We start from the raw sequence: 26,038 nt of genomic DNA on the forward strand, positions 1-26,038 counted from the left end.
TCGTTTTGATAGAATATTGTGCATTGCTCTTAGAACGGATCGTTAGACTATGACATCAAAGGCAGAACGTGAGATCGGGTGTCGATTCGATGCTGATAGACATGTGAGTCTAGATCTCCATGCTCTTGAAATAAAGAAGTGAGGCTAGATATGGTTGCATGGATGTGCGGTATGCTGTCATAGCAAACGCCGAGGTCTTCACAACATGGCCCCCATGTTACACAATAGCTACAGCATGCACAGCAACGCCCTATTGGCAACGCATACAGCGTGCCCAATACTACGAACCTACGACCTGCAGGAAGGACAGCACAGCATGTGACCAAGGCTATCGATGCCCGTCCAAATAACACGGCCTAACCAGAGCAGAAGCATTCATCACACAGCATCGTGAGAAAGTCGAGGTATCATGGAATTTTCAACTGTTTTTCTCCATTAAGTGTATAGGATGCAAGGTGCCCCGACAAAGCAAACCCTTAGCAGAAAAGTTCCAGTCATGTAGGTCATCCGGTCTCAGTGAGCTGTGAAGACATATATCACTGTCCACTGGTAAACCAGACGCGAAGAGACAACCAATCTGGTTTAAGGATCAATTAACCCTTCGTGTCGGCCCACAGAAGCAATCCATGCCCATGCCAATTTCCTTAATCGTAATCGACAATTGTATTCATGCTTCGATCAAATTCCATGCGTCGACGACCTTCTCGCCGAGTCCCAACCTCAATGTGTTGATGAAGGTATTTACAGAGCCTTCTTCTTGTCTCCCTTGGAGACGTCGACAACCTTGAGAGCTGTAGGAGGAAACAATTGATGTTAGTATTCGATTCGAGTGATGTCATGCAATATCCGGGGTCCACATCAAAATGTCCATCTCAAGTCGTAGTCCGACCATAGATATCTCGTTTCACAACACCATCCAATAACAGTCGATCAGGTGACGGGAGCAAACGCACCAGGGGGCAGGCTCTGCTTGAGCTTGTCGGCCTTGTCGGAGTCCTTCAGGACAAGGGTGTAGACGAAGCGGGAGCAGCGGACCTTGAACTTGATCTGCTGGTCCTTGGGGTTGCGCTTGATGCGAGCAGCTGTTTGAGAGACAAGACCATCACACGTTAGCCTCCACATATTATCATTCATCCATCCTATCCAATCATTCCATTTCGCCCTTTTCGATGATGGTCGGGTTCCCGTATCGAGCTTCCTCCCCTCCTCCTCAAAGAGCTAGCTCCGCGGAGCTTTCCACCTCATTGATAACTAAGCGGCTAAAGGTCGGGTAAACGTACAGGACGCATCCTTGCGGCGGCAGACCTCAATGAACTGCTTGATGTCGGAGATTTCGCGAGGCATGGTGGCTAGTGGGGTTTGTGACTGTTCGTTTGAGTAGTCGTTGGATGACGGAAGGTTTAGGATGACAGTCGCGGGTCTCGAAGCTCGACGGGCGGGCGGTGCTGGCCGGGGGGAGTCAGACTAGCTTCTGTGGGCTGTAGGGTTGCCCCCCGGAAGCCCTTAGCTCCCGTGCCACGTCGTGGCGGGACATCCCGCAATGATTTATGTGGCGGTGCATCGATAAGACGGCAGCCTACGGGGGATCGACATCTATCTATAGTGGCTTTTGGCCACCGCTTTCGTCTTATATCTATCTACTGGGATATCTGGCAACAAGCTTATTGTTCTCGTTAACAGATATCATCATCGCCTTCTATCTTCGTGACTACTAGCAATACGTTTCTCAAGTATACACAGCAGGCGATCCATAGCCCAGAACAAAATGCCGACACCTTTAGATCGCGCATTAAACTCCAAGGTACTATACATCCAACCCCAGACATGGTATCGACGGCCGTAAGCTAATATAGCTTCAGAACCTATTTCTAGGTAATCCTTAAGGGCAAATGTTTTTTTGACAGGCAGCCCGATCTAACTTTGTCAGGGTTTGCCGGAATGGTGACTGCAGCGGCTGCTTGGGCCATCTGGGGTAACGATATGTTCCCTGCTGAAGCTGACCCGACTGGAGGTATGGATCGATATCTTCTGTGATTGTAGGTATACCAAGCTGACATCTAAAAGATCCGGAGAACTGGACTGCAGATGAAATGCGGAGGTGGCTTCGAGTTGTATGTTTTCTTCTTCCCTCGTAAACAAAACAGTCAATGACGCCAGAAAGAGCAATGGTTTCTAACTTCACTCCAAGAGGGGCCTTTTGCCCAGCGAAAGCGCATCGCGCGACGAGTTACTCGAGCGCATCAAAGCAAACTTGCGTGTACCGCGAAGATCCGCGGCCCAGTGACGAGATAACAGTTGCTTTGTTTCGGGAATTGTTTGCTTGGCGTGCCGTGGAGTATTTCCTAAGGTTTCCTTCCGTTTTCCGTCTTTGGCTCAAATTGTATAGTCGCGTGGTTGGACCATAGCGCATAATGTGTTTATCATGTCGTCACACCGCAATAGTCATTATCGTCATTTCCGTCAAATGAATAGTAGAAGGCGTCGAATATCATCAAACTAGTTTCAGCGGCGATCCTTCATACGACGAGTCGGAAGTTCTGGGTTTGGATAAGCCATTCTCGCTTGCGCTTCCCCTTGGGTCCGTCGGCGGATGGATTCGGCACCAGCACAAAGGTCTCGCTGAAACCTCGCTGCGGCAGATCTCTGGACTCTCCAAAGCGCACATAGCCGCTGACGACCACCAAGATAGACATGTCCTTGACAGTCGTTTCAGTGGGGAGCTTCACTCCAGTCGAGGTAGGTGTCGGATATGCCTGGTTGACGATCTGGCAATCGACAGACTGCACTTCATAATGCGTCGGGGACATCTGGTTGACGAAAATCTCTTGGACGGCGGCTCCATCGGCGACAGCGTTTCCGTTGAAAAGGATCATGGCCGTGGGTTGGCTGTAGAACGAGGCTATCGTAGAACGGTTGTTCTGGAGGGCAGGGTAGAAGGACTGGACGAAGTCGGTTGCCGCTGCAAGAAAGCCCAAATTAGAGATTTCAGACGAGATACTGCTTGTAATTCGACATACCATCCGTAGAGACCTTTGTCAATGTGTCTTCCGAAGGAGGAGCCATTGTGATTCGGGGCAGTTTCTGATGGATTCCAAGACAAATTTCGGTAAATAAGCCAAGACACTGTATATAGGTCCTAGTATCGCGTAGCTCAAATTCCTGAACTGTCCAAGAACGAGTTATAAGATAGTAGTCGAACAGAGTGGACGACACTGGACGCTATGTCAAGAATGCGCGATCGGAGAAGAGGAGCAGGCATCAGACGGCAGAAAAAAGGCACGGAAGCTTGGACCACCCGGAGATGATGATCGAGCTCCGACGAAAACGCCGCCTGGTTTAAACCATCGTTGCTCTCTTCCGCAGTCCCACGCCAATGGCTATCTCGAGGGCAGGTTTCCGTGCGGCTTCTTTGGCCGGCCAATTTCTGGCCTGCACTCGCCCATCTTGGAGATGCGTCCCCCGCACAACTGCCCGCCCAGTGACAACGATCCGTCCGCGTCGATTCGCAACGGCGGCCTCGGAAAGCGCTTCTAAGAAGCCATACTATATCACGACTCCCATTTTCTACGTCAACGCCGGTATGGCCTCTTTGGATATGCTATTGTACTCTCTCATTCAGTGTTAATGTCTTGACTCATACAGCCCCTCATGTCGGTCATCTGTATACTATGGTCCTTGCCGATGTCATCAAGAGATGGCGGACACTCATCGGAGACACTGACGCACAATTGCTGACGGGAACGGACGAACATGGCATGAAGGTATGGGCAGAAGTTTGCTGCCTAGCACAGTATGGTGCTGATTCTGTATAGATCCAACAGGCCGCGTTGGCTGCAGAGATGGATACACAGGCGTTCTGCGACATGAATTATAAGACATTCGAGGTAGGCAACATTGGTTTTCACAATTCCGTATGTCCGAGCTTGATGCTAACATTCAAATTTAGGCTTTAGCAAATGCCGCGAACATGGACTACAACTATTTCATACGGACGACCGAACCTGCGCACAAGGAAGCTGTTCAGTACTTTTGGGTATGTAGTTTGGAGATGCGTAACGCGCGCATACTTGAGTCTGACATGTGTATAGGAAGTGCTGGAGCACCGGGGATACGTTTACACCGCGAAGCATGAAGGCTGGTACTCGGTTAGCGATGAGACATTCTATCCTCAGACGCAAGTACAAAAGTCGCTGGATCCTGAGACTGGACACACCAAGATGGTAAGCTGCACGTCAACTTATCTGCCGAAACAATCGAAGCTTACCAAATCAGGTCTCCATTGAGACAGGAAAGGAGGTAGAGTGGTCGTCGGAAACCAACTACCACTTCCGCCTGTCAGCTTTCCAGGAACGTTTACTCGATCTGTACAAAACTGGGTTCATTACCCCGACGATGTATACGACCAATGTCGTCAAGTCTGTTTCCGAAGGCCTCCAGGATTTGTCGATCTCTAGGCCTGCGGAGCGGCTCACCTGGGGTATTCCGGTTCCCGGCGACAACACACAGACCGTCTACGTCTGGCTAGATGCGCTGGTCAACTACTTGACCAAGGCAGGCTACCCGTTCGCACCCGGTCAAGGGAGCCGCCTCGGTTGGCCTGCAGATGTACATGTCGTCGGTAAGGATATTGTTCGGTGAGTATCAGCCTTCCCGCGTGCCATGTACGCGAAGCCTTGACTAACCGAGAAATAGCTTTCATTGCGTATACTGGCCCGCATTCCTCATGGCTCTCGACCTCCCCCTTCCCCGCAATGTACTCGTTCACGGTCACTGGACTATGAACCGTGAGAAGATGTCGAAGTCTACGGGTAATGTGGTGAACCCCTTCTTTGCCATCAACCGCTTCGGAGTGGATTCCATGCGTTTCTTCCTCATCCACCAAGGTGCATTAGTGGGCGACGCCGACTACGACAATGCTTACATCATCCGCGACTACCAGAAGCTGTTGCAGAAGGGGCTCGGAAACCTTGCGCATCGGGCAATCGGCTGCGCCAAGGGTAATCTACGGACATACATCGAGAATGGCACGTGCGGCAGACTCCCACCAGCGACCCCGGCCGATGAGGCGTACGAGACCATGCTCAAGGATGTGCCCAAGAGGGTAGCAGAACAGATGGAGAATCTGAACCCCCGTGCTGCCCTGCAAGAAATTACTACCTTAATCGATCAGGTAAGAGATAAGGATGGACCCACCCCTAGAACGGTGAATATTCCAGACTTGTTCTAACTCGAAATCTCCCAGACCAACAAATACTTCCATCACGCAGAACCATGGAAGAGCCCGAACGACCGTCAGCGATCGATCTTCAATGTTGCCGAATCGCTGCGAATGGCCGGTATCCTCCTGCAGCCTGTCATGCCCACCAAGGCCAACGAGCTCCTGGACATGTTCCACGTAGACAAAACGGACCCGGCCAAAAGGAGCTATGCGGCGGCGACGTACGGCTCCGACGCAGACTACGGAGTGAATGCTAAAAAGAGTATTCTCTTTCCCCCTCTTATCGTGGAAAGTTAATGTGGCGGTCCTTTCCATTTGATAACAGGAACGGGCTAGGATCCAATCACGGTCACCAGATTGGAATGTTCGGTCAGCCAGAACACGCACAAATTAAGCACGGGTCTCCGCCTGGTGGAGGAGACTGTGGAAATGTGAGCGGGTTTGGCTTTCCCGTTTGCTGCTGGATGGGGACTGGCCTATTTACGAACGGCGGCGCGTTTTATGGATGGCTTCTGGGTCCCAGGCCGTCATTCATACGCATGCAGGGGTGGAGAGGGAAGGTTTGTGTTATGTCATGGTATGGCGATAACTGGAGCAGAATATGCGCGAGTTTATCAGCGGGAAAAGGGTGCCGACTGGGCGAAGGGTTGGTTCGATTTCCTGATAGATAGACTCGGGGCGGGAAACTCTTGGGGGGGGGTGTGGGTTTTCCGCGGCAAACTTGGGCGGACTATATCGGAAAGCGTCCGTGTTGTATATCACGAACTATGGGTTTCAGCGCTATATCATGGCGGGAGTATATGAGGTTTGTATCATATTCTAGGGTTTCTCTTTTCTTTCTGGTTGTAATATACATTTATTGTCTTATACTTGATCTTGTCTCCTCTCCTCTCCTGTCTTCTCTTCTCCTACTACTTATCCCAAAACAACTTATCTCCTCTCATCTCAACAACTGACAAGATCATATCATATCATATTTACCTCTTTACTACCAATTCATCTTAACTTATAGCATACTACCTATCACCATATCAATAACTATCATTGTCCAACAACCTCAGTCTCACAAGGGAAACAAAAACCAAACACATCACAATGGGCAGCATCCTCCCTCCTACCACCACACCCCCAACCTACAAAACGCCCTGGACCCCCACCCCCCTCATCGAATCCACGACCCTCTCCCGCGCCGCAGGATGTAGAATCTTCCTGAAACTCGAAAACATCCAACCCAGCGGCTCCTTCAAGTCCCGCGCCATGGGCAACCAAATCCTCTCCCACCTCCTCAAACCCGAGAACTACCACCGTCCCGTGCACTTCTACGCCTCCTCCGGCGGCAATGCCGGCTTAGCTGCCGTCTGCGCCGCCCGAAGCCTCGGGTACCCTTGCACGGTGGTGGTGCCGGTGTCGACGAAGCCGCTGATGGTGCAGAAGTTGCGTAATGCCGGAGCAGCGGATGTGATTCAGTATGGGGAGACGTTCTCGGAGGCGGGGCAGTATATGAAGGATGTTGTGATGAAGAATAATAATGATGATGCTGATATTGATGTGGTGAAGATCGCCCTGCATCCATTTGACAACGAGCCTATCTGGCAAGGGAACAGCACAATCATTGATGAATTGGTGGAGCAGGTCCCACCGCCTGTCGGGGAGGAAGAGGAGGAAGTGCATGCTGGTCGTGCGTTACCGGTTGATGCTATCATTTGTAGTGTTGGTGGTGGGGGTCTGTTGAATGGGCTGGTCATGGGGATTGAGCGGCATAGGGCTAAGGCTAAGATTTCTGATGATGGCGTTGGTGCTGCGAAGCCTGTTCATCTTGTGGCGGTTGAGACGAAGGGCACGGATTCTCTGGCTACGGCGTTGGAGAGTAACGAGCTGGTCTCGTTGCCGAAGATCACGTCGCAGGCTACGTCGTTGGGGGCGATCAAGGTCTCGGAGAGGACGTTTCAGTACGCGGTGCAACCGCCGCCAGGGGTGAAGGTGCATAGTGCGGTGTTTTCGGACGCGGAGGCCGCAAGGGGTGTTTTGAGGCTTGTGGATGATGAGAGGTTGTTGGTGGAGTTGGCTTGTGGTGTTTGTGTGGAGGCTGCGGTTGGGGGGTCGAGCTGCACTTCAGGTTCTTCTTCTTCTTCTTCATCGAAGATGGTGGCTGCGGGTCAGAAGAGGAAGAGAGGCATGGATGTTGGGTATGTGTGCAAGGATGAAGGGTATGGGGATGATCGGCTGTCTGCTGGGGAGAATGAGGATGATGGTCCGGTTTCTTCGCCGTCGCTGTCGGCTTCTGTAGGGGGACTGCAGTCGAAGTTGAAGGAGTTGGTGCCGGACTTGAATGCAGACAGCCGAGTGGTTATTATTGTCTGCGGTGGTAGCAATGTTACCATTGATATGGCGGCAGAGTGGAGGAAGATGCTGGCTGAGGGGTGGGCATCTGAGTGATTGTTTGAAGACCATGGCTAATGCTTGGGTATCCGATTTTGTTTCTGTTCTTGTGAAAACTTGGGTTGCATGGGTCTCACTATACAGGTTAATGATGATGTATGACACAGCGTGCTTGTTTGATATACAATATAATATTAGCTGATATTGACAAACTTTTTCTGATGATCAAGTATCACTGCTTTAAGATTACTCTGGCAGACAATCCACCATCTTAGCCTTCTCTCGCTAGCAATATACAATATTCAACAAGGTCTTCATGCTGTGGCAGGAACGGCTGCACTGGTAATTGCCCGGATGCGATAATCCCAGTAGTTGGAGCGAATGGGGTCATACTTCTCCTTCAATAAGGTGAGCATACGGACCGCTTCCTCGCCTGATGCCGGCTCGCTTTCCGCAACGAATACATCCGCCAGCCACTCAACAGCATGACTACTCTTAACCTCAACACCACCATCTTCCTTATCGACGACGAACTTGCCAGCAAATTCCTTCCACTCCGAAAGAGGCCGACCCGCGGCACGCAACACCCCCCGCGCATATGACCACGGGCTACGGTTCTCGGGCGCCCGGACAATCTTGGATTTAGCGTACTGCAGCTCAGCGTCGACGACGTCTTCATCGACAACGGCTAGTCGGCCCTTCTCCGATGGGTCTCCGCCGCTATTGGGCATTCCAGCATCCGGCTCGTTCTCACGCGGGCCAAATCGGAGCATGAAGCGGTGGTTCCAAGCGGAGTTGTTGCGGACATCCGATGCGAGCAGGGCTTCCACATCCTGGATTTCCCGCGGAGCATCCCAGAGCTTGAAGTGGCGGACGTACCAGTGACGGTAGGTCCAAACATGGTAGTTTTTGGAGTCTTGGGCAAACATCTCCATGAGGAAGTCCGGCTCCTTCGCTGGTGGGCTGGGGAAGTAGTCTGTGCGTGACATGAGAACTTGACGATGGTGCCTGGTGATAGTTAGATGTGTCAACTGGAGCTGGGATGGAAGGAATAGTTTGCCATACCATATCTGATAGTTTTTCAGATACTTGAGTGAAACGCCATTCAGCCATTCCAGCTCGTCTTTGAGATCCTTGCCCAAAGCAAACAGGATCTTTGCTCGGTAAATCCTGGTAATTTTGGTCAGCTTCCAGTCCCAATGGTATCATACGCGGGTCGGTCAGGTTAAGCTTACCATACGGTATAGTGTGCCGGATTCATCGAAATGATGTCTTCAGTCAACTTCAACGCCCTTTCCGACATTTCGTTGGCCGCCATGACCGCCCGCAGGTACGATGTGGCCTCAAGATAATTCGAAGGATAGGCAATGGTAGCCAAGGGCTGAGCTCCTAGTTCGGAGCCATCATTCAGAGGGATTGGCTGAATGGAAGCCCACTCTGGGTCAGATGCGTATTTTCCTTCCATGTTCCAATTTGAAAGTAAGTCCTTTCTAGATAGATATGGCGAATAGTAAACAAACAGTTTAACAACTGGTTCAGGGGTGCACGATGTTTCACGCTATACGCATTCAAGGAAGCTCTCAATCTGATATATATATGAGCTAGAATTTCAACAGGCTTTCACTCTGATGCCTCTGGGACAATGCGACAAATTAGATCCTCGTCCGATATTCCAACGTGGGCAGTGAATGACGTCCGGTAAGCCCGGAGAACCAAAGGCCAAGCCTAAGTACGTGTATTTATCACACACGAAACAAGTTGAGTCCGTGTTAGACACTTTATATGCTATTAAATGTCGTAGTGGTTGACCGACGTGCGACGAGGACTGCGCAATACAACAAACAGTGAAGTTATCCCAAGTGGATGGATTGATATGCGCCAAAATGAGTGACTCTCCGTGGGTGGGGTATCACTGCCTGAGGCAGCCACAGAACAATATCAAGGCGGCCAGCCATTTTGGGGGATTGTTCTGGCTGGTCTGCCATTGTTTTCCTCGCCAATCCATCACTTTCACTACTTGACTCCGGGTCTTTTTTTGTCTGGCTCACTACCAGTGGCAGTGACCGGTGCATTTTAAAGCAGCCAATCCTGCAACCTCAGTCATTGTCCACGACGAGTTATGAACTGGAAGGCAACATGCGTTTCCCGAAGAGGATAAAAAGTCCCCAGCGACAGTCATTGGCCCGCGATAAGGCCAGGCAAAGTGTCCCCCCGCATTCTCCAACTTGACATGGCCATCGTCTCCTCATCCTCTGCCTTTTCCACCTGTTCGCTTTCTTTATCCTCAACTTACCATGAGCCCATCTGGGACCGATAATGCGTCGTGTCAAAAAGTCTCGTAATGGATGTGCCCGGTGCAAGAGCAAACGTGTGAGTTTAGCATCCCTTTGAGTGATGGCTACATAGTCCCGCCCCATGTGGCCCTAAACATTAATATGATGCTCCGCCTTTTAACAGGTAAAATGCGGGGAAGAACGACCTCATTGTAGTCGATGCACCCGCCTGGGTGTCAATTGCCCTGGATACGTCCAGTCTCTACGTTGGGTCACCAAGTATCCGCCGCAGGCCCATGGAGAGCCGAACAAAGATTCCACTGGCGATATTCCCAGTGATTCTCGCACCATTGCGACTCAATGTTCCGATCCCAAAAATCTGACTACCAGCCCTGCCGACTATGTTGACCCACTGGCACAGTCTTTGGCCACGGACGGTGACAGCCTAAACTTCACCACTTCCGACGATCCGGCCAATCCTCGGAATCTGGAACAAGGCGGACCAAGCGGTATATGTGACAACTTATGGGACTTGCAGCAGTCAGGCTCACTACCGGAACTGGCCGATCTCCATTCTTCTCCAGCATCGGGATCAACAGGTAGCCAGGTTAACCCGGCCTTGAACTTGGAACCACTGGGAATCAATGAAGAGGATCCGTTCGGGTTGTTCTCCCTGGCCGCACCGATACTGCAAGATGAGCCTCACATTTTTTCTGGCTTTTCACCCTCTACTATTGTACGCCAATATCCTCCACCTGGCTCGAGGCCATCACAGCGGGACTTCACCTCGATTCCGCAGCCCCTTAACAATCCTTCGTGGACCCTCGTGGAGTACTACTTTAAAGAGGTAGCAGCTTTGTTTTCAAGCTATGACAGTCAGATGAATCCATTCCGATCGACGGTATCCCGACTTTGGGGCTCGTCGTTGGCCATGTGTCGGACCATGCAAAGCATGGCGGCCGCAACACTCGTCCACGACTTTCCCCAGTTCGGACCATTAGGCCGAAAAATGCGTGATGAAGCAGTCGACATCATCACCAAGGAATCTGCCCTGGACGACAAGTCACTGCTCGCGTTGCTGATGCTTGGCCAAACGGCCAGCTGGCACGATCCCAAGGACCTTGGCATTTCCTTCTTCAACTTGCTGCGAAATCATCTGGACACCAAGCACGCTGGGCCAACCGTTTCAGGTCGCAGCAATAACCATCAATTCTTCGAAGAAGCTTTGGTCTACTGGGAAATGCTCCTATCCTTCGTGGCGGATGATTCGGCGGTCCTGCCAGGATCTCCAGCCGCCGCAACAGGTGAATCTCTCGTCCTACAACGCGTGCCTCATCCATGGACAGGGATAGCGCGCGACACCCAGCATACCGTCCAAGAAGTAGGACGGCTTATACGTCGAGAGCGGAGACGGATTCGTTCCCGCTGCTTTACATCACACTCTGACATCGCACGAGCCCAGCGCGCCATGGCAAAGGCACAAGAGCTGGAAGAGCGACTTTTAGGTCTAGCGCACCCAGCCGAAGCTGAGATCATCAGCCCAGGCGACGACGAAACCCCGGTCTGGCACCTTCTAACAATGGCCGAAGTATACCGCTGTACCGGCCTAATGCAGTTATACCGGGTCTTTCCCGATCTTCTCCGCCGACGACTACCCGCACAACGACATCCCCAAACCCCCCAAGCACCAGAATCAGCCATGCAGGATCCGTTCCTCTCTCCTCCGATGGGCAGTAATACCCCCTGGTACTGCGACCCGTCATGTCCGCCCCCCAAATCCACCGACCCTGCCGATCCAACAACAACTATAACAACAACACCCACACATTCAGGCCCCGACTCCGATTCTTACTACGATACCTGGCTGACCGAATTCGCCCTCACCACTCTCTCTCGTCTAAAGACCATCCCCCTTGAGTCCCGTACCCGATGTCTCCAGCCCTTCCTCCTCGTAGCCTCGAGTAGCGAGCTCCGTCTTCCCCGCTTACCCCCACTCGACGCCACTCTTGACAGCAGCAACGGCCCAAGTATCTCCTCCCATGCCATTGACGTCTCGCAAACCCGGCGGTTCATCCTTGGCCGCCTCACCTCGTATCTGCACGTGCTCCCTCCCAAGCCCATCAGCGTCTGTCTGCAGCTAGTGCGGGAGGTTTGGCGGCGCATGGATGCCGGGGAATCGGGCGTCTATTGGATGGATGTGATGATCGAAAAGGGCTGGGAGACGACGATGGGGTAGTAGGTAGTCATGGGATCCCTTATCTCTCGTTTCTTTCTTGTGTGATCGGTTTTAAGTACTATTTGGGTAGTGTAATGAATGATGAACATAAAAGGATGTTTTTCTTGTCTTTCTTGTGTTCTTTGTTCATATTTCTAGGATTGTATGTTTAGCGTTTCATAGTATTAGTGATGCTAGTACTAATCTAGGTTGTTTCTCTGGTGAGAGCTTCAAGGCGTTACATACCGTTAAACAATGGTATTTCCTGGAGTAAATATACAGTAATGAGTATCATTATTTTCAGTCCTAGGGACGTGGAATTCGAGCATACATAGAGACTGCATACACCGCTTGACATTCGCATCGCTACATTATCTGAATACAATACAGCCCATAAGATTGCAGACATGCTCGACACCTTTCACATGCAGCATCTGGAGAAATTTGAGAACTAAGGATGATGAGGAACACATGGGTAGAGAAGAAATAATCAATAAAGTGTGTATGGAAAAGGAATATGATTCCGTAGTTAAATAAGAGGCATGTCCCAGAATCTGAAAGAATTAATATACAGAGAAGGGAAGAAAAGAGTATAATGAAGGCATGACAACAGAAGAAAAGGGGAAGTGAAAGTCGATTAAACAAGTAGTTATGCAATCGTGCAATACCCTAACACCAAGCTCGGACGTAAGGGAAAATCATCGTAAGAGGTTTAAGCAGGATGAAATGAAAGAGAGAGTGGGTGAAAGTTTAGTTCAGACAGCTCGTTTCCAGAACTTCCAGCCTTCACGACGTTCTTGAACGCCGACGCCAACAAGACGCTCGATGCCTTCGGTTCCGTCGGCGTTCTCAAACTTCTGCTGGTCAATCTCTTCGCCGCCTTCTTCATTGGTGCCGTTGTGTAGCACGGCGGGCCAGAGGACTCCAACACCGTCTCCACCCAAGGTTGTCTCGTACTTGGAGAAGTTTTCTGCAGCAAGCTTGCCCTCCAGCTCACGGAGTGCGTCCGCGCTGGCATCGGGGCGCAACAGCGTGATCGCACAACCACCGCCGCCCGCACCGGTCAACTTTGTCCAGCCGATATTGGCAAAATCGACCAGTTCCCGGATTCGCTCCAGTCGCGGATGAGACACCCCCAGGGAAACTAGGAAACCGTGATTGACACGAACCAGCGTTCCGATGTGGTCGAGGGTCTCTTGATCGATACTATCGCCATCCACCCCCTGGATCGCCTCCTGCGCGGACAGGGTGACCTTGTCGATGGCATCAAGGATCGATTCGGTGACAATTGGATGTTCCTTCTTGAGCTTCCCAACTTTGGCAACTTCAACCGCCGTCGAGCGGCTTTGTCGTGTGTCAACAAGCAAGAGCGGTAATTCAGGGAAATTCGGTAGTGGTATGACTTTCGGGGGCTTCGAGTAGTCCTCTCTCCTGAAGATCACGGCTTTGCCGCCGGTGGAGACGGTGTTATCTACACCACTGGGATTTCCGTGTATACATAATTCTCCAACAAAAGCCCACCGGTTGATACGCTCGATCTGTAACTCCGCTTCATCGGGGGGCTGGTCATCATGCGGGCCTGCTAAAGTACGGATCTGAAGCAGCAACGCGGCACTGAAACAGGTGCAGACACTGGCACTGCTTCCCAGACCTGCACCCATGGGGATGGTCGAGCGCAATGTATATATAGCTCCTGGGTGCTGGGGTGAGCCCAAGGAACAAAACAGGTACAGAAACGCCAGCGCCGACCCTTTGTGTTTCTTCCGCGTCTCCTCGGGCGCCTTGGGTGATATATCTTCGACGCACGGTTTTAAGGAGTCGTACAATTCTTCGTCGAGGGTAGTCACTAAGTCGTAATAGTATTTCTTCTTGGAGGGTTGTTTAAAGAGGTCCCAGGGCAAATCGTCAATGTTCCAGGTATGGTAGAAGTCCATGTCCCTAAGATTCAAGGTGATGGTGCGCTGCGACTTGGAAAGTGTGGTGACGAGGAAGTAGGAGCGAAGGGAGATTGCGGCGGCCATGGCAGCCTTGCCGTGCACGACGGCATGTTCACCGAAGACGATGACCTTGCCCGGCGCGGAGACCATGAAAGGGGGCGCCATGGGCGATGAAGCCTTGCGGGCCATGGCTTTCCTCACGCGGTCTTCCCCGTTAGTGGGAGAGGTGGCAGGAATGCTCGAGGGGTTGGTGATAACGGTGGTCGCTGAGGTGTTCGAGGCGGCGTCGGAGGTATCAGGACTATCGTCGATAACGGTGACGGTCTTGGATTGAGGTGGAGGGGCATGATCGGATATCAAGTGGGACATATTGCGACGCTGGCCAGCTTTGGAGGCTCTGAGACTGCCGTTCTTGCGACGTACTCGGCCGTGGTGCATTACTGAAGCGAATGGAAAGGATACGTAACTTAGGGGGTTGCGATGGAATTCGGGGATACTGAAAGTCGGGTAGGCTAAGCGTTAGGAGATCTGGACGGTGAGCATGGCGAGGAGAGAGAGAGACTAAAGTCGCGGGGGTGAGAAAATAAATGAAAGAAAGAAGGGCCGCAGAAAAGGCGCCCAAGCCAACATGCGTGAAGACCGAACGAGAAGCAAGAAAGATTATTGAGAACACGAATCGCTGGGGCAGTTGATCGGACGGCGCGAGGCAGGGATCGATGGATGCCAGAAGGGGAAGCCGGGGTGGCAGCCAATCAGTGAGCCCCAATTGTGCATTAGTCACCGTTGGACGGGCGGCCATCTGACAATTGCTTCTTTCGCCTTGCAGCGTTCATTACTTCGTGGTCTAGATTCTACACGGTAGCTTTGAGTCTGATTACACTCACTGCCACCTGCTGCGCTCTTCGTGCTCTCTGCCCTTCCCCGGAACAAGCAAGTCACCTTTTCTCTTCCCAGTTTCTGTAGCAAGGTAGCACGGCGTCATCGAGATGCAATCCTCCCAGACGGTGTTGTGTGGGGGTATCTAGCCCGAAGCATAGGATATCCACTCATTGCTACCTTGATGCGACATTGGTCGGATATACCAGGCAGGAGGAGGCCTTCGCAACCAGTTTCGCTCGGGTTGGCAACCTCTCATTCAGCCGAGTATATATTCCGTCCAGCTTCGTGGGGTTGAGCTTTGACTGGATAATTCCAGTAGTCATAAGACTGGGGCCTGGTCGGAGACGGCTTCCGGAGTATATCTGTTCCAAATAGCATCTCCGTGTCGAGGGCAAACACGTCAGCCTGAACCCTCCATGGCATGTCAACTTGGTAAAATTAAGAGCATTGGTGTGAATGGTCACTCACTGCAGCAATTGATGCCCACACATCCGATAGTTATAGGCTACCTGAGTTGGGCTGAGATTGTCTGATGTCAACTGTTTGTCTGAGCGCATCTCCTGCTCCCGATTAAGTAGTATATTTATTCCGACGGTGCTGGCTCTAGTTGCTCAAACTATTGATTCAAGCCCGCGCTAGGTCATATTTTGTTACATAATATAGTGGTAGTAAGCAATATTAGGACAGTACCTGTCTTCCAAATAATTGAAGTTTCGATGCAGGTAAATCGTCTTCGTCGATGGAGTCCATTCGAAATCAGTCCTCTTCTGGCCGTTGCAGCCAGCCGACAATTCCTGGGAATCATTCATAATCATTTCCAGATGGCATGGGAAATGGACAGCAACTTGAGATAGTCTTGTAGTATACATGAGGGTGACCGTCCCTTCAGTATGTTGCACCGGGACAGGGGAATGATAGTATGGGTTGGATGGTCGTCAGATGCGGCCACAGCCAAATGTAGTTGCAAACTGGCCCAGCACATGCCATTCGCTCCTCGTGCAACATGCTGGGCCTTCATGCATTTTCAATTCAGACCGCATATCATCTGCACAATATAAACCTTTTTCATGATTGATATGATCCTTTATTTCGGTTATTATCACTGCCCTAGCGAGACTGTTGGTTTATCATCATGATAATGTACCAGATACGAGTCACACTTCATGTATACGGGAGAAGACTAAACGAGACAAGCCTCAGATACACGACAGTGCTCTCACGTCTAAATTTTTATAACAATGACATTCCTGGACATGCGAACGACAGACACAGCATGGAAGGCCCCTATGGTTGCCATTCTGAGCTCACATCAAAGCACGATTCCTGGCTAATCTTCGAGTACTTTTAGGCAGTTAGATCAGTGCCATGCCGTTACACATGCAAATCCGTTCGACTTCAGTTGGAAGAGCTGTCAGTTTCGAAATACTGGCTAAAAGCAGAGGCGAGACATATACTCTATCGCCACACAGCGTTTCATTTTCTATGCTCCAAGCCGAGAAAGAGCTGGTTTGCATCATCCCGATAGACTTTATCCTTCCTTGCTCTGACATATGGCGTTCCCTTCCCCGAAAATATACATGGAGCTGACCAAACAGAACGCAGACTGTCAGCCAGGAACCCGTACCGTGTATGGCAATAGCCATCGGCCTCATGCCCCATCCACTGAAGATGTTGTATCGCTAGATCCCGATGAGATGGAACACACTGCGTTCGGCACATTGCCACCTAAGGTGTCAATTTACTATTCACTTAAGCTTAAATGCCGCAATCTTCGAAAAATAAGCGCAGCGCCAAACTCTGCGCCATTCGATCATCGATGGACATTGAAGTAGTGGACTACAGGTTTGGGAAAAGATTAAACGTCATTGCAATAACGCCCCCTGAACAAAGCCAGTTCCTGAAACGGCCAGGAATCATTCATTTCAAATCAAGTAAGTCAAGACATCGAACCTGCGGGCTTTGTACAGATCAGGGTATTAACAGGAACGGACGGTCAAAAGTAGCATTTGCATCATCAGTAAACGATTCGAGCTTTGACAGAGCAGCATCTTAGCGATGGGCATCTGTCTATATAAACCAGGAACTGCTCGCATCTATGAGCCTCAAAAACAAAAACCCAGGGTAGAGTTTCTCACAAAGTCAAGCCTGCGAAATGTCCAGAATCTTCAACGCTGTTACTTTGCTCGGTGCAGGTACTCAAGGCTCGCGCCTTGCATTCATGGTATGTTTATTCCGCCCACGTTTAACCAAAGCTTCGGGGCTAATGAGTGCCGAAACAGTGGTCGCGCCAGGGAAGACCAGTCTACCTTGTCGACAAAAGCCCGGCCCAACTAAAGCTGGCATTGGCCACCATACAAAGACTGAGAGCCTCCGATCCAGCTTGTAAGGAGGGCAAAGTCATCAGCCTCACCCTCGACGATTTGGACCCAGCGCTGCGCAATTCCTGGCTTGCTATTGAGGTAAGGAATGATTCCCAAGCACTGATGCGCCCTAGTTAAATTTCGACAGTGTGTCCCGGAGGACCTGGAGTACAAGCGGTCCGTGATACAAGAGCTCGACAGTAGATCGCACTCCCAGACAATCATCGCATCAAACTCCAGCAGTTACTCCATTTCGGAAATTTGCAACGGACTAGAACTCAACGCAGATGATCGCTTCGTCAACCTGCATTCGTGTAAGTCCAAAGCCTACAAATGATAACCTCCTCGAGCGCAATCACACTAACTACTTTCCTTTCAAGTCTGGCCACCCGAAACAACAGGTAAGTAGATCTAGACCTGATCCGCAAAGCAAAGCTCCCAATATGCTAACGCACCATGCCTCAGCAATCGAAATTATGGGCTCCAGCCAAACCCGACCCGACATCATCCCTCTCCTGATGAAGGAAACCCAAGACCATGGCTTCCAACCCTTCCACGTCCGCAAGTCCTCCACAGGCTACACCTTTAACCGGTATCTCGCCAATCACGTTATATGGAACACGGGCATACATACTAATCATGTATAGCATCTGGGCCGCCATCAAACGGGAAACCCTCCTGGTCTTAGAAGAGGGCATCGCCACGCCCGAGGAAGTGGATAGAATCTACAAGAGTGTGCTGAATACCCCGCGAGGGCCTTGCGAGCTGATGGACATTGCTGGACTGGACGTGATTCTTGCCGTCGAGGAACACTACGCCAAAGTGAGGAGGGGGATCCCCAGTGCTCCGCGCAAATACCTACGAGAGATGGTCGATCGGGGTGACTTGGGTGTCAAATCTGGAAATGGCTTCTTCAGTTACACTTAGACTGGAGAAACCACTACTGCCAGTCAGCACTATACGATGTGTTCCAATTTGGATCTGTGGACATGTGTTTTTTTTTTGTGGCATACATTACATTATGGTACATACTACTTTCGACTTTCCCTGCTCTAGAATTTATATACACAAGATCAAGATGGGGGTTTTTTTTTTTCCCTTTTGGAAACAGCCAGAAACCGGTATGCTTGCAGAGATCAACAGAACCGCTACTACAATAAGAAAAGTAAATTAAGATTGTCGGTGACAAACGTAAGAAAGCAAGCTATGCTACCGATGGGTAAAATTATAGTCTCAATAGAAACAAGGAGTGAGCTAACTTTGAAAGAGGGTCGGAGAGGCCTTGTTTCCTGGATATCCTTGTGGAAGTTGCATTGGTCCTGGTATCGTTATAATAAAAGTTGCATTGGTCCGGATGCAGCTGGGGTGGGTCAAACCATCGGTTATGGAAGTCTATGTTAGGCTCGGTGACATGATGATGGTAGTTTGCATTGATTTGTGGAGGATGCTACTCCTAGTAGTTATGAACATATGCATATGCTATAAACAGTCAATGTACCAGTAGTCGTATATACTATGGCTTAGCGAAAATGTGCAATGCAATGCCTTGCTCCCCACCTCCCCACCTTTTTATGTTCATGCTCTTGCACTAGAGATTCATCGTAACTGTCATGCTGTTGCTATGAACCAACAGGCACGGCGGCAATCCTTGCCAGAAGACCGTCAAGTCACTCAGGTACGAGGCACTTGCGACCTCGCTCTGTGCAGTCCCTTCGGATGGCGATGGTAAAGTTGTGAAGAGAACAGCTGTATCATCACTATGCTTGTTCATCAGTTCATTCAAGATCAGGTGTTGCGCTCGACTAGGGAGATCATTGAATGATAAAGAGACTGATGCCTGCCGCGGGTATCCAGACGCAGTTTTGGGGACAGATGGTCCTGAAGATGAGCGTCGTGTGTAGATGGATTCAACCCGATTAGATGTGCGTGGAGGGGAGGCGCTCGGGGCGAACATGATTGAAGGGCCCGCGCCCTCCTCTGTGTTTACACGGGCTTCAGGGATTGGTGACGAGGTGAATCGGCTGCTGGACGGCGAACGGGTAAATTTGGGCCGGGATGGACTTGACTGGGTCTTCGGTGATGTCCCTTCGTCGCATGTCATAATAATCGACGGGACTGTCTGGTCCGGTGCAGCCTCTTCGATAACCTTCTGTTTCGCTTTAGAAGAGCCTGCCGGTTCCGATTGGGGACTTTGGATCCTGTGTTCGGCTTCCTGGCCATTGTCTTCGTCCGCCTCCTCTTCATCCATGTAAGGTGGGAACTCCCCTTCATCACTGCTCTCGCCTGTGCTGCTCTCGCTGCTGTCGTAGTCAACGAAAGCATCGAGCAAACGATGGGTTTGCATGCCTAAGCTGACACTTCCAAGCCCTCTGAAGCTTGAAATAGATCGCCGGCGCTTTGATGACTCCATCAGTTTCCTCAGCCCACCAGCCAACGGTTGTAGTGGCTTGTGTACACTCTCGGGGCTTTGCATGGGCCAGCTAGGCACCCGCTCCTCCGCCATTTTGATAGCACCCAGTTCAGCTTGGCGTTGAGCTTCATGCTCAGTCCTAGAATTCCATATGTCCTGCCACCATTCTTCGTTCCGTAACGCTTCATGGACTCGAGTTTCCGTGTCTTCGGTCTCCGGCGAAATGTCGCCGTTGACGATGATACGGTAAGTTTTGAGGTCGCCGCATGCAAGCCAGAAAACCAAGACCTCTGCCTCAATTCTTAGTTTCTCGAGGAGCGCTTCGACTCTCCCTCTCTCGTCCTCGACGTCTGTTTCATACTCAACGAAAACAGCCACTCGAAGCTTGTACGTCTTTTTCCATGACGGTACAGTGTTGAGGATACACCCTAATTGTAAGATGAGGGTGTACGTGTCAAAGTTAGTGGTCAGAACATTCTTTTTGCTCTCACTATCTGCACCGAGTTCTGCGCTCATCTGTATCGGCCAGAGGTCAATATACTTCTTTCTGTGCTGTCCATGTGGTCCAGGAAGCTCGAGATCCTCAAATCCCTTGGCCACAGCAACATTCATCCGCAGCTTGAAGAGCAAATCCTCGAGGATGGTCACATATGTCTTGGTTGACATTGGCAGCTCCTGCGAGCCGTCTTCCGATATCGCAGACACCAGTTCGCGAGATTTGCGTCTTCCACCCGAATCTCTCCGACTTGAAAGAGATGGTCTCTCAACCAACGATTTGCCTTCGCGGAATTGATCAATGACAACTATGTTTGGCCTCATACCTCCAAGTCCAGCACTTAGTGTGACATTGCGGACACCCCATTCGGCAGTGGGAGAGACCGTAATGTTGACAAAGGCCTTCACTCGGGAGCTCTCAACGAACTTGGTCCATGCAGTTTGCTGCCGTCGTGCCTCTGGCACAGCGGTGGTGAAGTCATCAGTCACGAGCACATGTCCCAGCACAAACAACCCTCCTTTCTTGAGGGAGTTACAGAACGAGATCATTTTAGACTGTTCGCTGAGATCGTTGACAAACAGAAGAATCTGGGGCCGCCAGAACTTAACATGCTCCTGGCGAAGCCGAAGCAGATATTTCCGCACTTGATGATATATCAGACTCTGACTGACATCACCCCAGGACTTAGGAGGCGAGGTATAGTGAATCAGCAGGAATAGCATCATCAGTACACCTACGCACCCTGTGGCATAAATCCCGTCAACAAAGAACATGCTTGCGCCGCACACCAAGGTGCCTGTCGCTGCAGTCTTCCAGTTAAAGTAGTGAAAAGACGGGCGGAAGTTGGGGGCAGACCCGATCTTTAGAAGGAAGCAGGCGAGATTTGTCACCAGAAAGGTCATCAAATAGGTCATTGTAACGAAGGATGCAATTTGGTTAATGTCAAATAGCATGGTGAGCTGTGCAACCAGGTAAGTCACGATGATTGCGTTAACGGGCTCGTCGGTTTTCCTGGTACCCTTGCCAAAGAAACTGAGGCCAGGAAGCAAGCCGTCTCGCGCAACCGCCTGGAGAAGCTTTGCTGAGCCAATCACTCCCATAAGGGCGGAGAAAAAGCTTGTCGCGAATTCTCCCATCAGTATAACTGCCCCCGAAAGGTTTGCCTGTGCTTTGTGAGCGACGCACACCGTTCGTTTTAGACAACTCCAATACATACCACTTGAACAACATTGGCATTCTTGTAGAATGATTCCCGGGTGATCGAGGCAGCCATGGCGAGAATTACGATAGCATATGTGATGAAGGTCAAGACTAGCCCACACAAAGTTCCCTTGGGGATCGATTTGCTAGGGTTCTTTAGGTCACCAGACATGCTCGCGCCGCTGTTGGTACGTGAGCTTGGTGTTCTGAAGACCTAGGGAACGTACCTACGCGAATATACCACCAGTGGCAGGGAACAGGATCCCGAATAGGTCCTGGAAATTCTCTCGTCCACGTATTTGGCTGCCAGCAGCGCCTTTCGTAAGATTTGGTTTGAGATTTTCTAGCAGCGTCTGAAGCCGCAATCCTGTGAACTCTACCCCAACCTTTGGGATGCTGAATGGCTTCATAAATACGGCAGAGACTGGGATGCTGAAAGTCGCGATGAGAAGAATGATAAGCAACCCGTTGCTAGCTCTGGAGAATATAGAACTTCCCGCTAAGCATATCGCGGTACACATAATGAGGATGACAGTTCCCCAGAGGTATTGCCACCAGAAGCCTTCTCTAAGGAAATTGCCCCAAGTACCAGACTCAGACCCGAAGTTCTGTGTGAAACAGTCAACAAGACCGACGGCATTCATACCGGTATTCAACACATAACCCAGATAGAACACTATCCCTATAGACCCACCAAACTCAGGACCTAGCGATCGAGATATAAGATAGTATGCACCACCTCCTCGTACTGTTCCGTTAGTTGCGATAGCGGATAGAGACATTGTTGTTACGAGATTGATCGTATACGAAGCTACCAGTAAACCTAATTCGTGTCAGACCCCGATGGACTTTCACAGGTAATTGTAGAAGGGCGCCATACCTAACATGCCTAATAAACCGGCTTGACCTAAAATGAAGCCAAAGCGAAGGAACATCAGGATACTAAGGACGTTCAGGGTAGTCGGCACAAAGACGCCAGAGAACGTCCCAAGCTTATCAGAATTGTCAAGGGTACGGTCTTTTTGGCCATCTCTCTCCTTCTGACCCTCTCTGAAGGGCCCAGGGGGTGAGCGACTGGAATGGATCCTCTCCCTAGGGAGTTCCTGCTTTCCGTCACTCCCCCGCCCACTCCACCAACGAGCAACATTATTTATGACGTCCGGCTGGGACTGATGTCGGCTTTCGGATGAGCGGTGGTGGAAGTGTGGAGGCTCGTGCGAATGAGGAGAGGAAGTCATCCTCCCGTGGAGGAACTTGCTACTTTCCTCAGGAGATGCATTGGCAGATTCGCTCGGATCCAACCTAGAAACGTCTTCTTCAGCCGCCCGCGTGGAGAAATTTGGTCTCCTTCGGGACAGGGACTCCGAGGCACTGTCAGCCCGTCCGTCAGTCATGGATTATAGGGCCTTCGCTCCTGGTTGTAGGAGCCTTCCTGTTCCCTCATACAGCAATGACACAAAAGGAAGGGGACGAATCGGCGACACAATGACGATGTGATGGTGCTAAGACGGGTAAGAGTAATTTGCCTGCAAGCACAGTAAGAACTACTGTGATGCGAACCAGCAAGGACCTCTCAGGGCCATGCACGTTGAGTTACCGTGTAACGAACAAGAGATATTGGAGACGCGAAGTCCGAGTTCAGATCCTCGGCGATGACCTCATGTGCCGAGCGACAAACAAACAATGCAAAAGTGGTCACTGGGTCTCGCAGTCTGCCTCATCTGAACTCCCTTATCTCATCCTCGTCTCCTCATCACTTCTATCGTTCCTTTGTTGGCCCGTCCTCATCTTTGTTCATGTGTGACATGGTCGACAAGGTGCGGGTTGTTTTGGGGTGCGTGGAAACAACAGGAAGCCTAGTCTCTCCGCATACATTGCGGTGAACGACTTGCGCCTCTCGCATTATCGATCCTCTCAATTCTTCATCTCCGCTCTTATCAGCCCTTGCTACTCCGTAGCCATTCCCCCATGATCCTGGTTCGCCTCCCAAAACTCAAATAGAGCGAATTGATTTCGGAATCAACAAAGTTCTGTACTCCGAGAAAATTCAATCTTGCTTCTTGTCAACATGTCATCCTCCAGGATGTCCGACAACGGTGAGGGCTCATCCTCTCAGCGTAACCGTTCATCGTCGCCGATCTCCACGTCCGCGATGCGCTCGGGATCGCCTGCAGGAGATGCTTCTTCTTCTTATAGGCATGCTTCGATAGCCCGTTTAGCATCACCAATTCCTTCTCCCTCAAATTCCCATTCGTCGAGACAGGCACCGCTGCCAATTCAATCAACAGCAGCAACCAACCAAGACCTTCGGAAAGTCGACAATCCATCCTCTCTACCTGGCCCCGGACAATCCATGATTGCATCTGCGCTCCAGGAATACCTCGGCCGATCGCCTCCTCCGAGAGCGGGAACGCCTCCGAGGCGTACTGCTTCGCCTGGCCTCCTGAATCAGCCTGTTAGGTCGAATTACGGTTCCTTTGATAACAAGCCTGGAAGAGAGGGGTCAGTATATTCTGCAGGTCCATTTGAGGACCCCGAGGTTGTCAAGAGGCACTTGGTGCAACCCCAGAATGTGGTCGAAAGTCGCGATATCCACTCTTCTGGAGGTGCCCAAAGTAACGCCGAGGATGAGTTCTCTAGTCTCCAACTCCAGGGTGGCGATATCACGAGACAGGTATACAGATGGGCCGAGGATGCAGAAGCTGAGGGCTCTTTGCGAAAACCGCAGCGGAGCAGGAGCTTCAGTCATGCTCGACCTGCACCTGAGGATGAAACAACGAACATCAACAGTATCCGTGTTCCAGGAGGTTTCAGAAGGGACTATCTGAGACGAGCAGTAGGCCCTAACCTTCCTGGTGATCTGGATGGCTCGGGTGCGCAGGCTTCTGCTGCTCAGCCACAGCTTCCAACAAGCAGCTTTCTGGAATTCCTGACTCTATACGGTCACTTTGCTGGTGAAGAGCTTGAAGAGGATGACGAGGTCTTGGGCCCCGATGAGTATTTCTCATCGGATACTTATGACGAAGCAGAAGGCAGAGAACCAGGTGAAGACTCAGCACTCCTCAGGCCAGATACAGCTGGCCGTAGGAAGCGTAAGCCCCGCGGTGGGACGGGAACCAACACACGGACTGGGGCAGCTTTACTTCTACTCAAGTCTTTCGTTGGCACAGGAGTCTTGTTCTTGCCGAGGGCTTTCTTGAACGGCGGTATGCTGTTCAGTAGTATGGTGCTTCTTGGCGTATCACTGCTCAGCTTTTACTGCTTCATCCTTCTGGTTAACACTCGGCTGAAGATTGATGGTTCGTTTGGTGACATTGGTGGCGCGCTCTACGGAAAACACATGAGGCGCATCATTCTCGGATCCATTGTGTTGAGCCAATTGGGCTTCGTGTCAGCATATATTGTTTTCACAGCCGAGAACCTACAGGCTTTTGTCCTGGCTGTCAGCAAATGCAAGTCTTTTATTGACATCAAGTTCATGGTGCTGCTGCAGCTGGTCATCTTCCTCCCTCTTTCATTGATCCGCGATATCAGCAAGCTCGGTTTTACAGCTCTCGTTGCAGACCTGTTCATCCTGCTGGGGCTGGTTTACCTCTTCTATTACGATTTCCTGACTATCTCCAACCAAGGCGGTGTTTCGGATATCATATCCTTCAACCCATCCACCTGGACACTTTTCATCGGCACGGCGATATTCACATATGAGGGCATTGGTCTAATCATCCCAATCCAGGAATCAATGAAGCACCCGCAGAAGTTCCCCGGTGTCCTCGCAATGGTGATGGTCATAATCACGATCATCTTCCTCAGCGCTGGTGCGTTCAGCTATGCGGCATATGGATCCGCAACGAAGACGGTCGTCATCCTCAACATGCCTCAGGATGACAAATTTGTAAATGCTGTGCAATTCCTGTATTCTCTCGCGATTCTTCTCAGTACCCCACTGCAGCTCTTCCCGGCCATTCGGATCTTGGAGAATGAGCTTTTCACTCGCAGCGGAAAGTACAACCCCAGTATCAAGTGGAAGAAGAACTGCTTCCGTTTCTTCCTTGTCATGATCTGTGCCTTCATTGCCTGGGGCGGAGCAGAAGACCTGGACAAGTTTGTTTCGCTCGTTGGAAGCTTCGCCTGTGTCCCATTGATTTACGTTTACCCGGTAAGTTAAAACTGTTAAGTACCTTCAACTAGTCCACCAAACTGATCACTAACTTGTGCTTAGCCTCTATTGCACCTCAAGGCCTGTGCCCAATCGAGACGGCAGCAGCTTGCCGATATCTCACTCTCCGTCTTCGGTGTCCTCAGCTGTCTGTATACGACCGCCCTGACGCTCAACAACTGGATCAATGGGTCGGACGTCAAAGCTCCCGGGTACTGCGACTCATAGTCTGTATAGATGTCATGTGAATGTTATCCCGTTCCTTTGGAATCGGTGCTCTGGATATGAATGATTGATGCTACGATATGAGGCCATCGTCCATTTGGTCGATTGGTCTATACTTCTTGGTCTGATTGCTAAAAACCCCCCTGTTTGATTAAATCTTGCTCTTGTTGCTGTATCCTCGATTGTACTTAGTATAGACTAGAGATTAAATTGCCAGTATATGTATGACTCTTGTAACATCGTGCACTTCCTCTCTAAACAGTTAACACTTACTCATTAAAAAAATTGAA

General features: G+C 50.7%; 11 protein-coding genes across 11 annotated transcripts; 6 read left to right on the forward strand and 5 right to left on the reverse strand.

The window, feature by feature from the left end:
* Positions 1 to 759: 759 nt before the first annotated feature.
* Positions 760 to 1,344, reverse strand: ASPBRDRAFT_107672 (60S ribosomal protein eL38; the record flags this gene model as incomplete). Its single annotated transcript, XM_067616583.1, has 3 exons — positions 760 to 791; positions 954 to 1,082; positions 1,281 to 1,344. Coding segments are annotated over 3 exons (225 nt in total), but the record flags the coding sequence as incomplete, so codon positions are not given.
* Positions 1,345 to 1,642: 298 nt separating this feature from the next.
* Positions 1,643 to 2,284, forward strand: ASPBRDRAFT_179517 (Ish1 domain-containing protein; the record flags this gene model as incomplete). Its single annotated transcript, XM_067619904.1, has 5 exons — positions 1,643 to 1,801; positions 1,860 to 1,872; positions 1,928 to 2,011; positions 2,065 to 2,111; positions 2,189 to 2,284. Exons 1-5 carry the CDS (start codon positions 1,766 to 1,768, stop codon positions 2,282 to 2,284), a joined length of 276 nt encoding a protein of 91 aa, XP_067478533.1. The 5' UTR covers positions 1,643 to 1,765.
* A 232-nt stretch (positions 2,285 to 2,516) lies between these two features.
* Positions 2,517 to 3,063, reverse strand: ASPBRDRAFT_31002 (putative nuclear transport factor 2 domain protein; the record flags this gene model as incomplete). Its single annotated transcript, XM_067622847.1, has 2 exons — positions 2,517 to 2,959; positions 3,018 to 3,063. 2 exons carry the CDS (start codon positions 3,061 to 3,063, stop codon positions 2,517 to 2,519), a joined length of 489 nt encoding a protein of 162 aa, XP_067478534.1.
* A 310-nt stretch (positions 3,064 to 3,373) lies between these two features.
* ASPBRDRAFT_31003 (methionine--tRNA ligase MSM1) lies at positions 3,374 to 5,515 on the forward strand (the record flags this gene model as incomplete). The annotated part of the gene is made up of 8 exons (XM_067622848.1): positions 3,374 to 3,578; positions 3,643 to 3,761; positions 3,813 to 3,911; positions 3,947 to 4,033; positions 4,089 to 4,220; positions 4,273 to 4,634; positions 4,693 to 5,170; positions 5,243 to 5,515. 8 exons carry the CDS (start codon positions 3,374 to 3,376, stop codon positions 5,513 to 5,515), a joined length of 1,755 nt encoding a protein of 584 aa, XP_067478535.1.
* A 399-nt stretch (positions 5,516 to 5,914) lies between these two features.
* On the forward strand, positions 5,915 to 7,783 carry ASPBRDRAFT_607539 (putative L-serine dehydratase). Its single transcript, XM_067628265.1, has one exon. It carries the CDS (start codon positions 6,314 to 6,316, stop codon positions 7,652 to 7,654), a length of 1,341 nt encoding a protein of 446 aa, XP_067478536.1. The 5' UTR covers positions 5,915 to 6,313; the 3' UTR covers positions 7,655 to 7,783.
* A 128-nt stretch (positions 7,784 to 7,911) lies between these two features.
* ramB (bifunctional protein farnesyltransferase/protein geranylgeranyltransferase) lies at positions 7,912 to 9,062 on the reverse strand (the record flags this gene model as incomplete). The annotated part of the gene is made up of 3 exons (XM_067622849.1): positions 7,912 to 8,605; positions 8,663 to 8,767; positions 8,833 to 9,062. The coding sequence occupies 3 exons, from the start codon at positions 9,060 to 9,062 to the stop codon at positions 7,912 to 7,914; spliced, it is 1,029 nt and encodes a 342-aa protein (XP_067478537.1).
* Positions 9,063 to 9,858: 796 nt separating this feature from the next.
* On the forward strand, positions 9,859 to 12,309 carry ASPBRDRAFT_44208 (uncharacterized protein). Its single transcript, XM_067625140.1, has 2 exons — positions 9,859 to 9,967; positions 10,055 to 12,309. The coding sequence occupies exons 1-2, from the start codon at positions 9,914 to 9,916 to the stop codon at positions 12,104 to 12,106; spliced, it is 2,106 nt and encodes a 701-aa protein (XP_067478538.1). The 5' UTR covers positions 9,859 to 9,913; the 3' UTR covers positions 12,107 to 12,309.
* Positions 12,310 to 12,840: 531 nt separating this feature from the next.
* erg12 (mevalonate kinase) lies at positions 12,841 to 14,460 on the reverse strand (the record flags this gene model as incomplete). The annotated part of the gene is made up of 1 exon (XM_067627462.1): positions 12,841 to 14,460. The coding sequence occupies one exon, from the start codon at positions 14,458 to 14,460 to the stop codon at positions 12,841 to 12,843; it is 1,620 nt and encodes a 539-aa protein (XP_067478539.1).
* A 2,309-nt stretch (positions 14,461 to 16,769) lies between these two features.
* On the forward strand, positions 16,770 to 18,519 carry ASPBRDRAFT_607874 (3-hydroxyacyl-CoA dehydrogenase family protein). The gene is made up of 7 exons (XM_067628267.1): positions 16,770 to 16,832; positions 16,902 to 17,122; positions 17,181 to 17,360; positions 17,410 to 17,575; positions 17,642 to 17,662; positions 17,727 to 17,853; positions 17,909 to 18,519. Exons 2-7 carry the CDS (start codon positions 17,054 to 17,056, stop codon positions 18,186 to 18,188), a joined length of 843 nt encoding a protein of 280 aa, XP_067478540.1. The 5' UTR covers positions 16,770 to 16,832; positions 16,902 to 17,053; the 3' UTR covers positions 18,189 to 18,519.
* Positions 18,520 to 18,670: 151 nt separating this feature from the next.
* On the reverse strand, positions 18,671 to 23,024 carry ASPBRDRAFT_44214 (putative cation chloride cotransporter). The gene is made up of 4 exons (XM_067625141.1): positions 22,248 to 23,024; positions 21,599 to 22,190; positions 21,384 to 21,549; positions 18,671 to 21,330 (listed from the first exon to the last, which is right to left on the reverse strand). The coding sequence occupies exons 1-4, from the start codon at positions 22,759 to 22,761 to the stop codon at positions 18,850 to 18,852; spliced, it is 3,753 nt and encodes a 1,250-aa protein (XP_067478541.1). The 5' UTR covers positions 22,762 to 23,024; the 3' UTR covers positions 18,671 to 18,849.
* ASPBRDRAFT_44215 (putative amino acid transporter) lies at positions 22,985 to 25,987 on the forward strand. Its single transcript, XM_067625142.1, has 2 exons — positions 22,985 to 25,523; positions 25,587 to 25,987. The coding sequence occupies exons 1-2, from the start codon at positions 23,436 to 23,438 to the stop codon at positions 25,749 to 25,751; spliced, it is 2,253 nt and encodes a 750-aa protein (XP_067478542.1). The 5' UTR covers positions 22,985 to 23,435; the 3' UTR covers positions 25,752 to 25,987.
* Positions 25,988 to 26,038: the final 51 nt, after the last annotated feature.

Source organism: Aspergillus brasiliensis (assembly GCF_001889945.1).
Source record: "Aspergillus brasiliensis CBS 101740 unplaced genomic scaffold ASPBRscaffold_7, whole genome shotgun sequence".
NCBI classification, from domain to species: Eukaryota; Fungi; Ascomycota; class Eurotiomycetes; order Eurotiales; family Aspergillaceae; genus Aspergillus; species Aspergillus brasiliensis.

What these genes read in the sequence shown, in the direction of transcription:
- ASPBRDRAFT_607539 (XM_067628265.1), top strand. Translation starts at nt 6,314, where the DNA reads ATGGGCAGCATCCTCCCTCCTACCACCACACCCCCAACCTACAAAACG.
- ASPBRDRAFT_44208 (XM_067625140.1), top strand. Translation starts at nt 9,914, where the DNA reads ATGCGTCGTGTCAAAAAGTCTCGTAATGGATGTGCCCGGTGCAAGAGC. An exon ending in CCCGGTGCAAGAGCAAACGT is followed by an intron (nt 9,968 to 10,054) that starts GTGAGTTTAGCA and finishes GCCTTTTAACAG; the next exon opens with GTAAAATGCGGGGAAGAACG.
- ASPBRDRAFT_607874 (XM_067628267.1), top strand. Translation starts at nt 17,054, where the DNA reads ATGTCCAGAATCTTCAACGCTGTTACTTTGCTCGGTGCAGGTACTCAA. An exon ending in CTTCGTCAACCTGCATTCGT is followed by an intron (nt 17,576 to 17,641) that starts GTAAGTCCAAAG and finishes TTTCCTTTCAAG; the next exon opens with TCTGGCCACCCGAAACAACA. An exon ending in CTGGCCACCCGAAACAACAG is followed by an intron (nt 17,663 to 17,726) that starts GTAAGTAGATCT and finishes ACCATGCCTCAG; the next exon opens with CAATCGAAATTATGGGCTCC.
- ASPBRDRAFT_44214 (XM_067625141.1), bottom strand. Translation starts at nt 22,761, where the DNA reads ATGACTGACGGACGGGCTGACAGTGCCTCGGAGTCCCTGTCCCGAAGG. An exon ending in CGGTTTATTAGGCATGTTAG is followed by an intron (nt 22,191 to 22,247) that starts GTATGGCGCCCT and finishes GACACGAATTAG; the next exon opens with GTTTACTGGTAGCTTCGTAT. An exon ending in GCCACTGGTGGTATATTCGC is followed by an intron (nt 21,550 to 21,598) that starts GTAGGTACGTTC and finishes ACGTACCAACAG; the next exon opens with CGGCGCGAGCATGTCTGGTG.
- ASPBRDRAFT_44215 (XM_067625142.1), top strand. Translation starts at nt 23,436, where the DNA reads ATGTCATCCTCCAGGATGTCCGACAACGGTGAGGGCTCATCCTCTCAG. An exon ending in CATTGATTTACGTTTACCCG is followed by an intron (nt 25,524 to 25,586) that starts GTAAGTTAAAAC and finishes ACTTGTGCTTAG; the next exon opens with CCTCTATTGCACCTCAAGGC.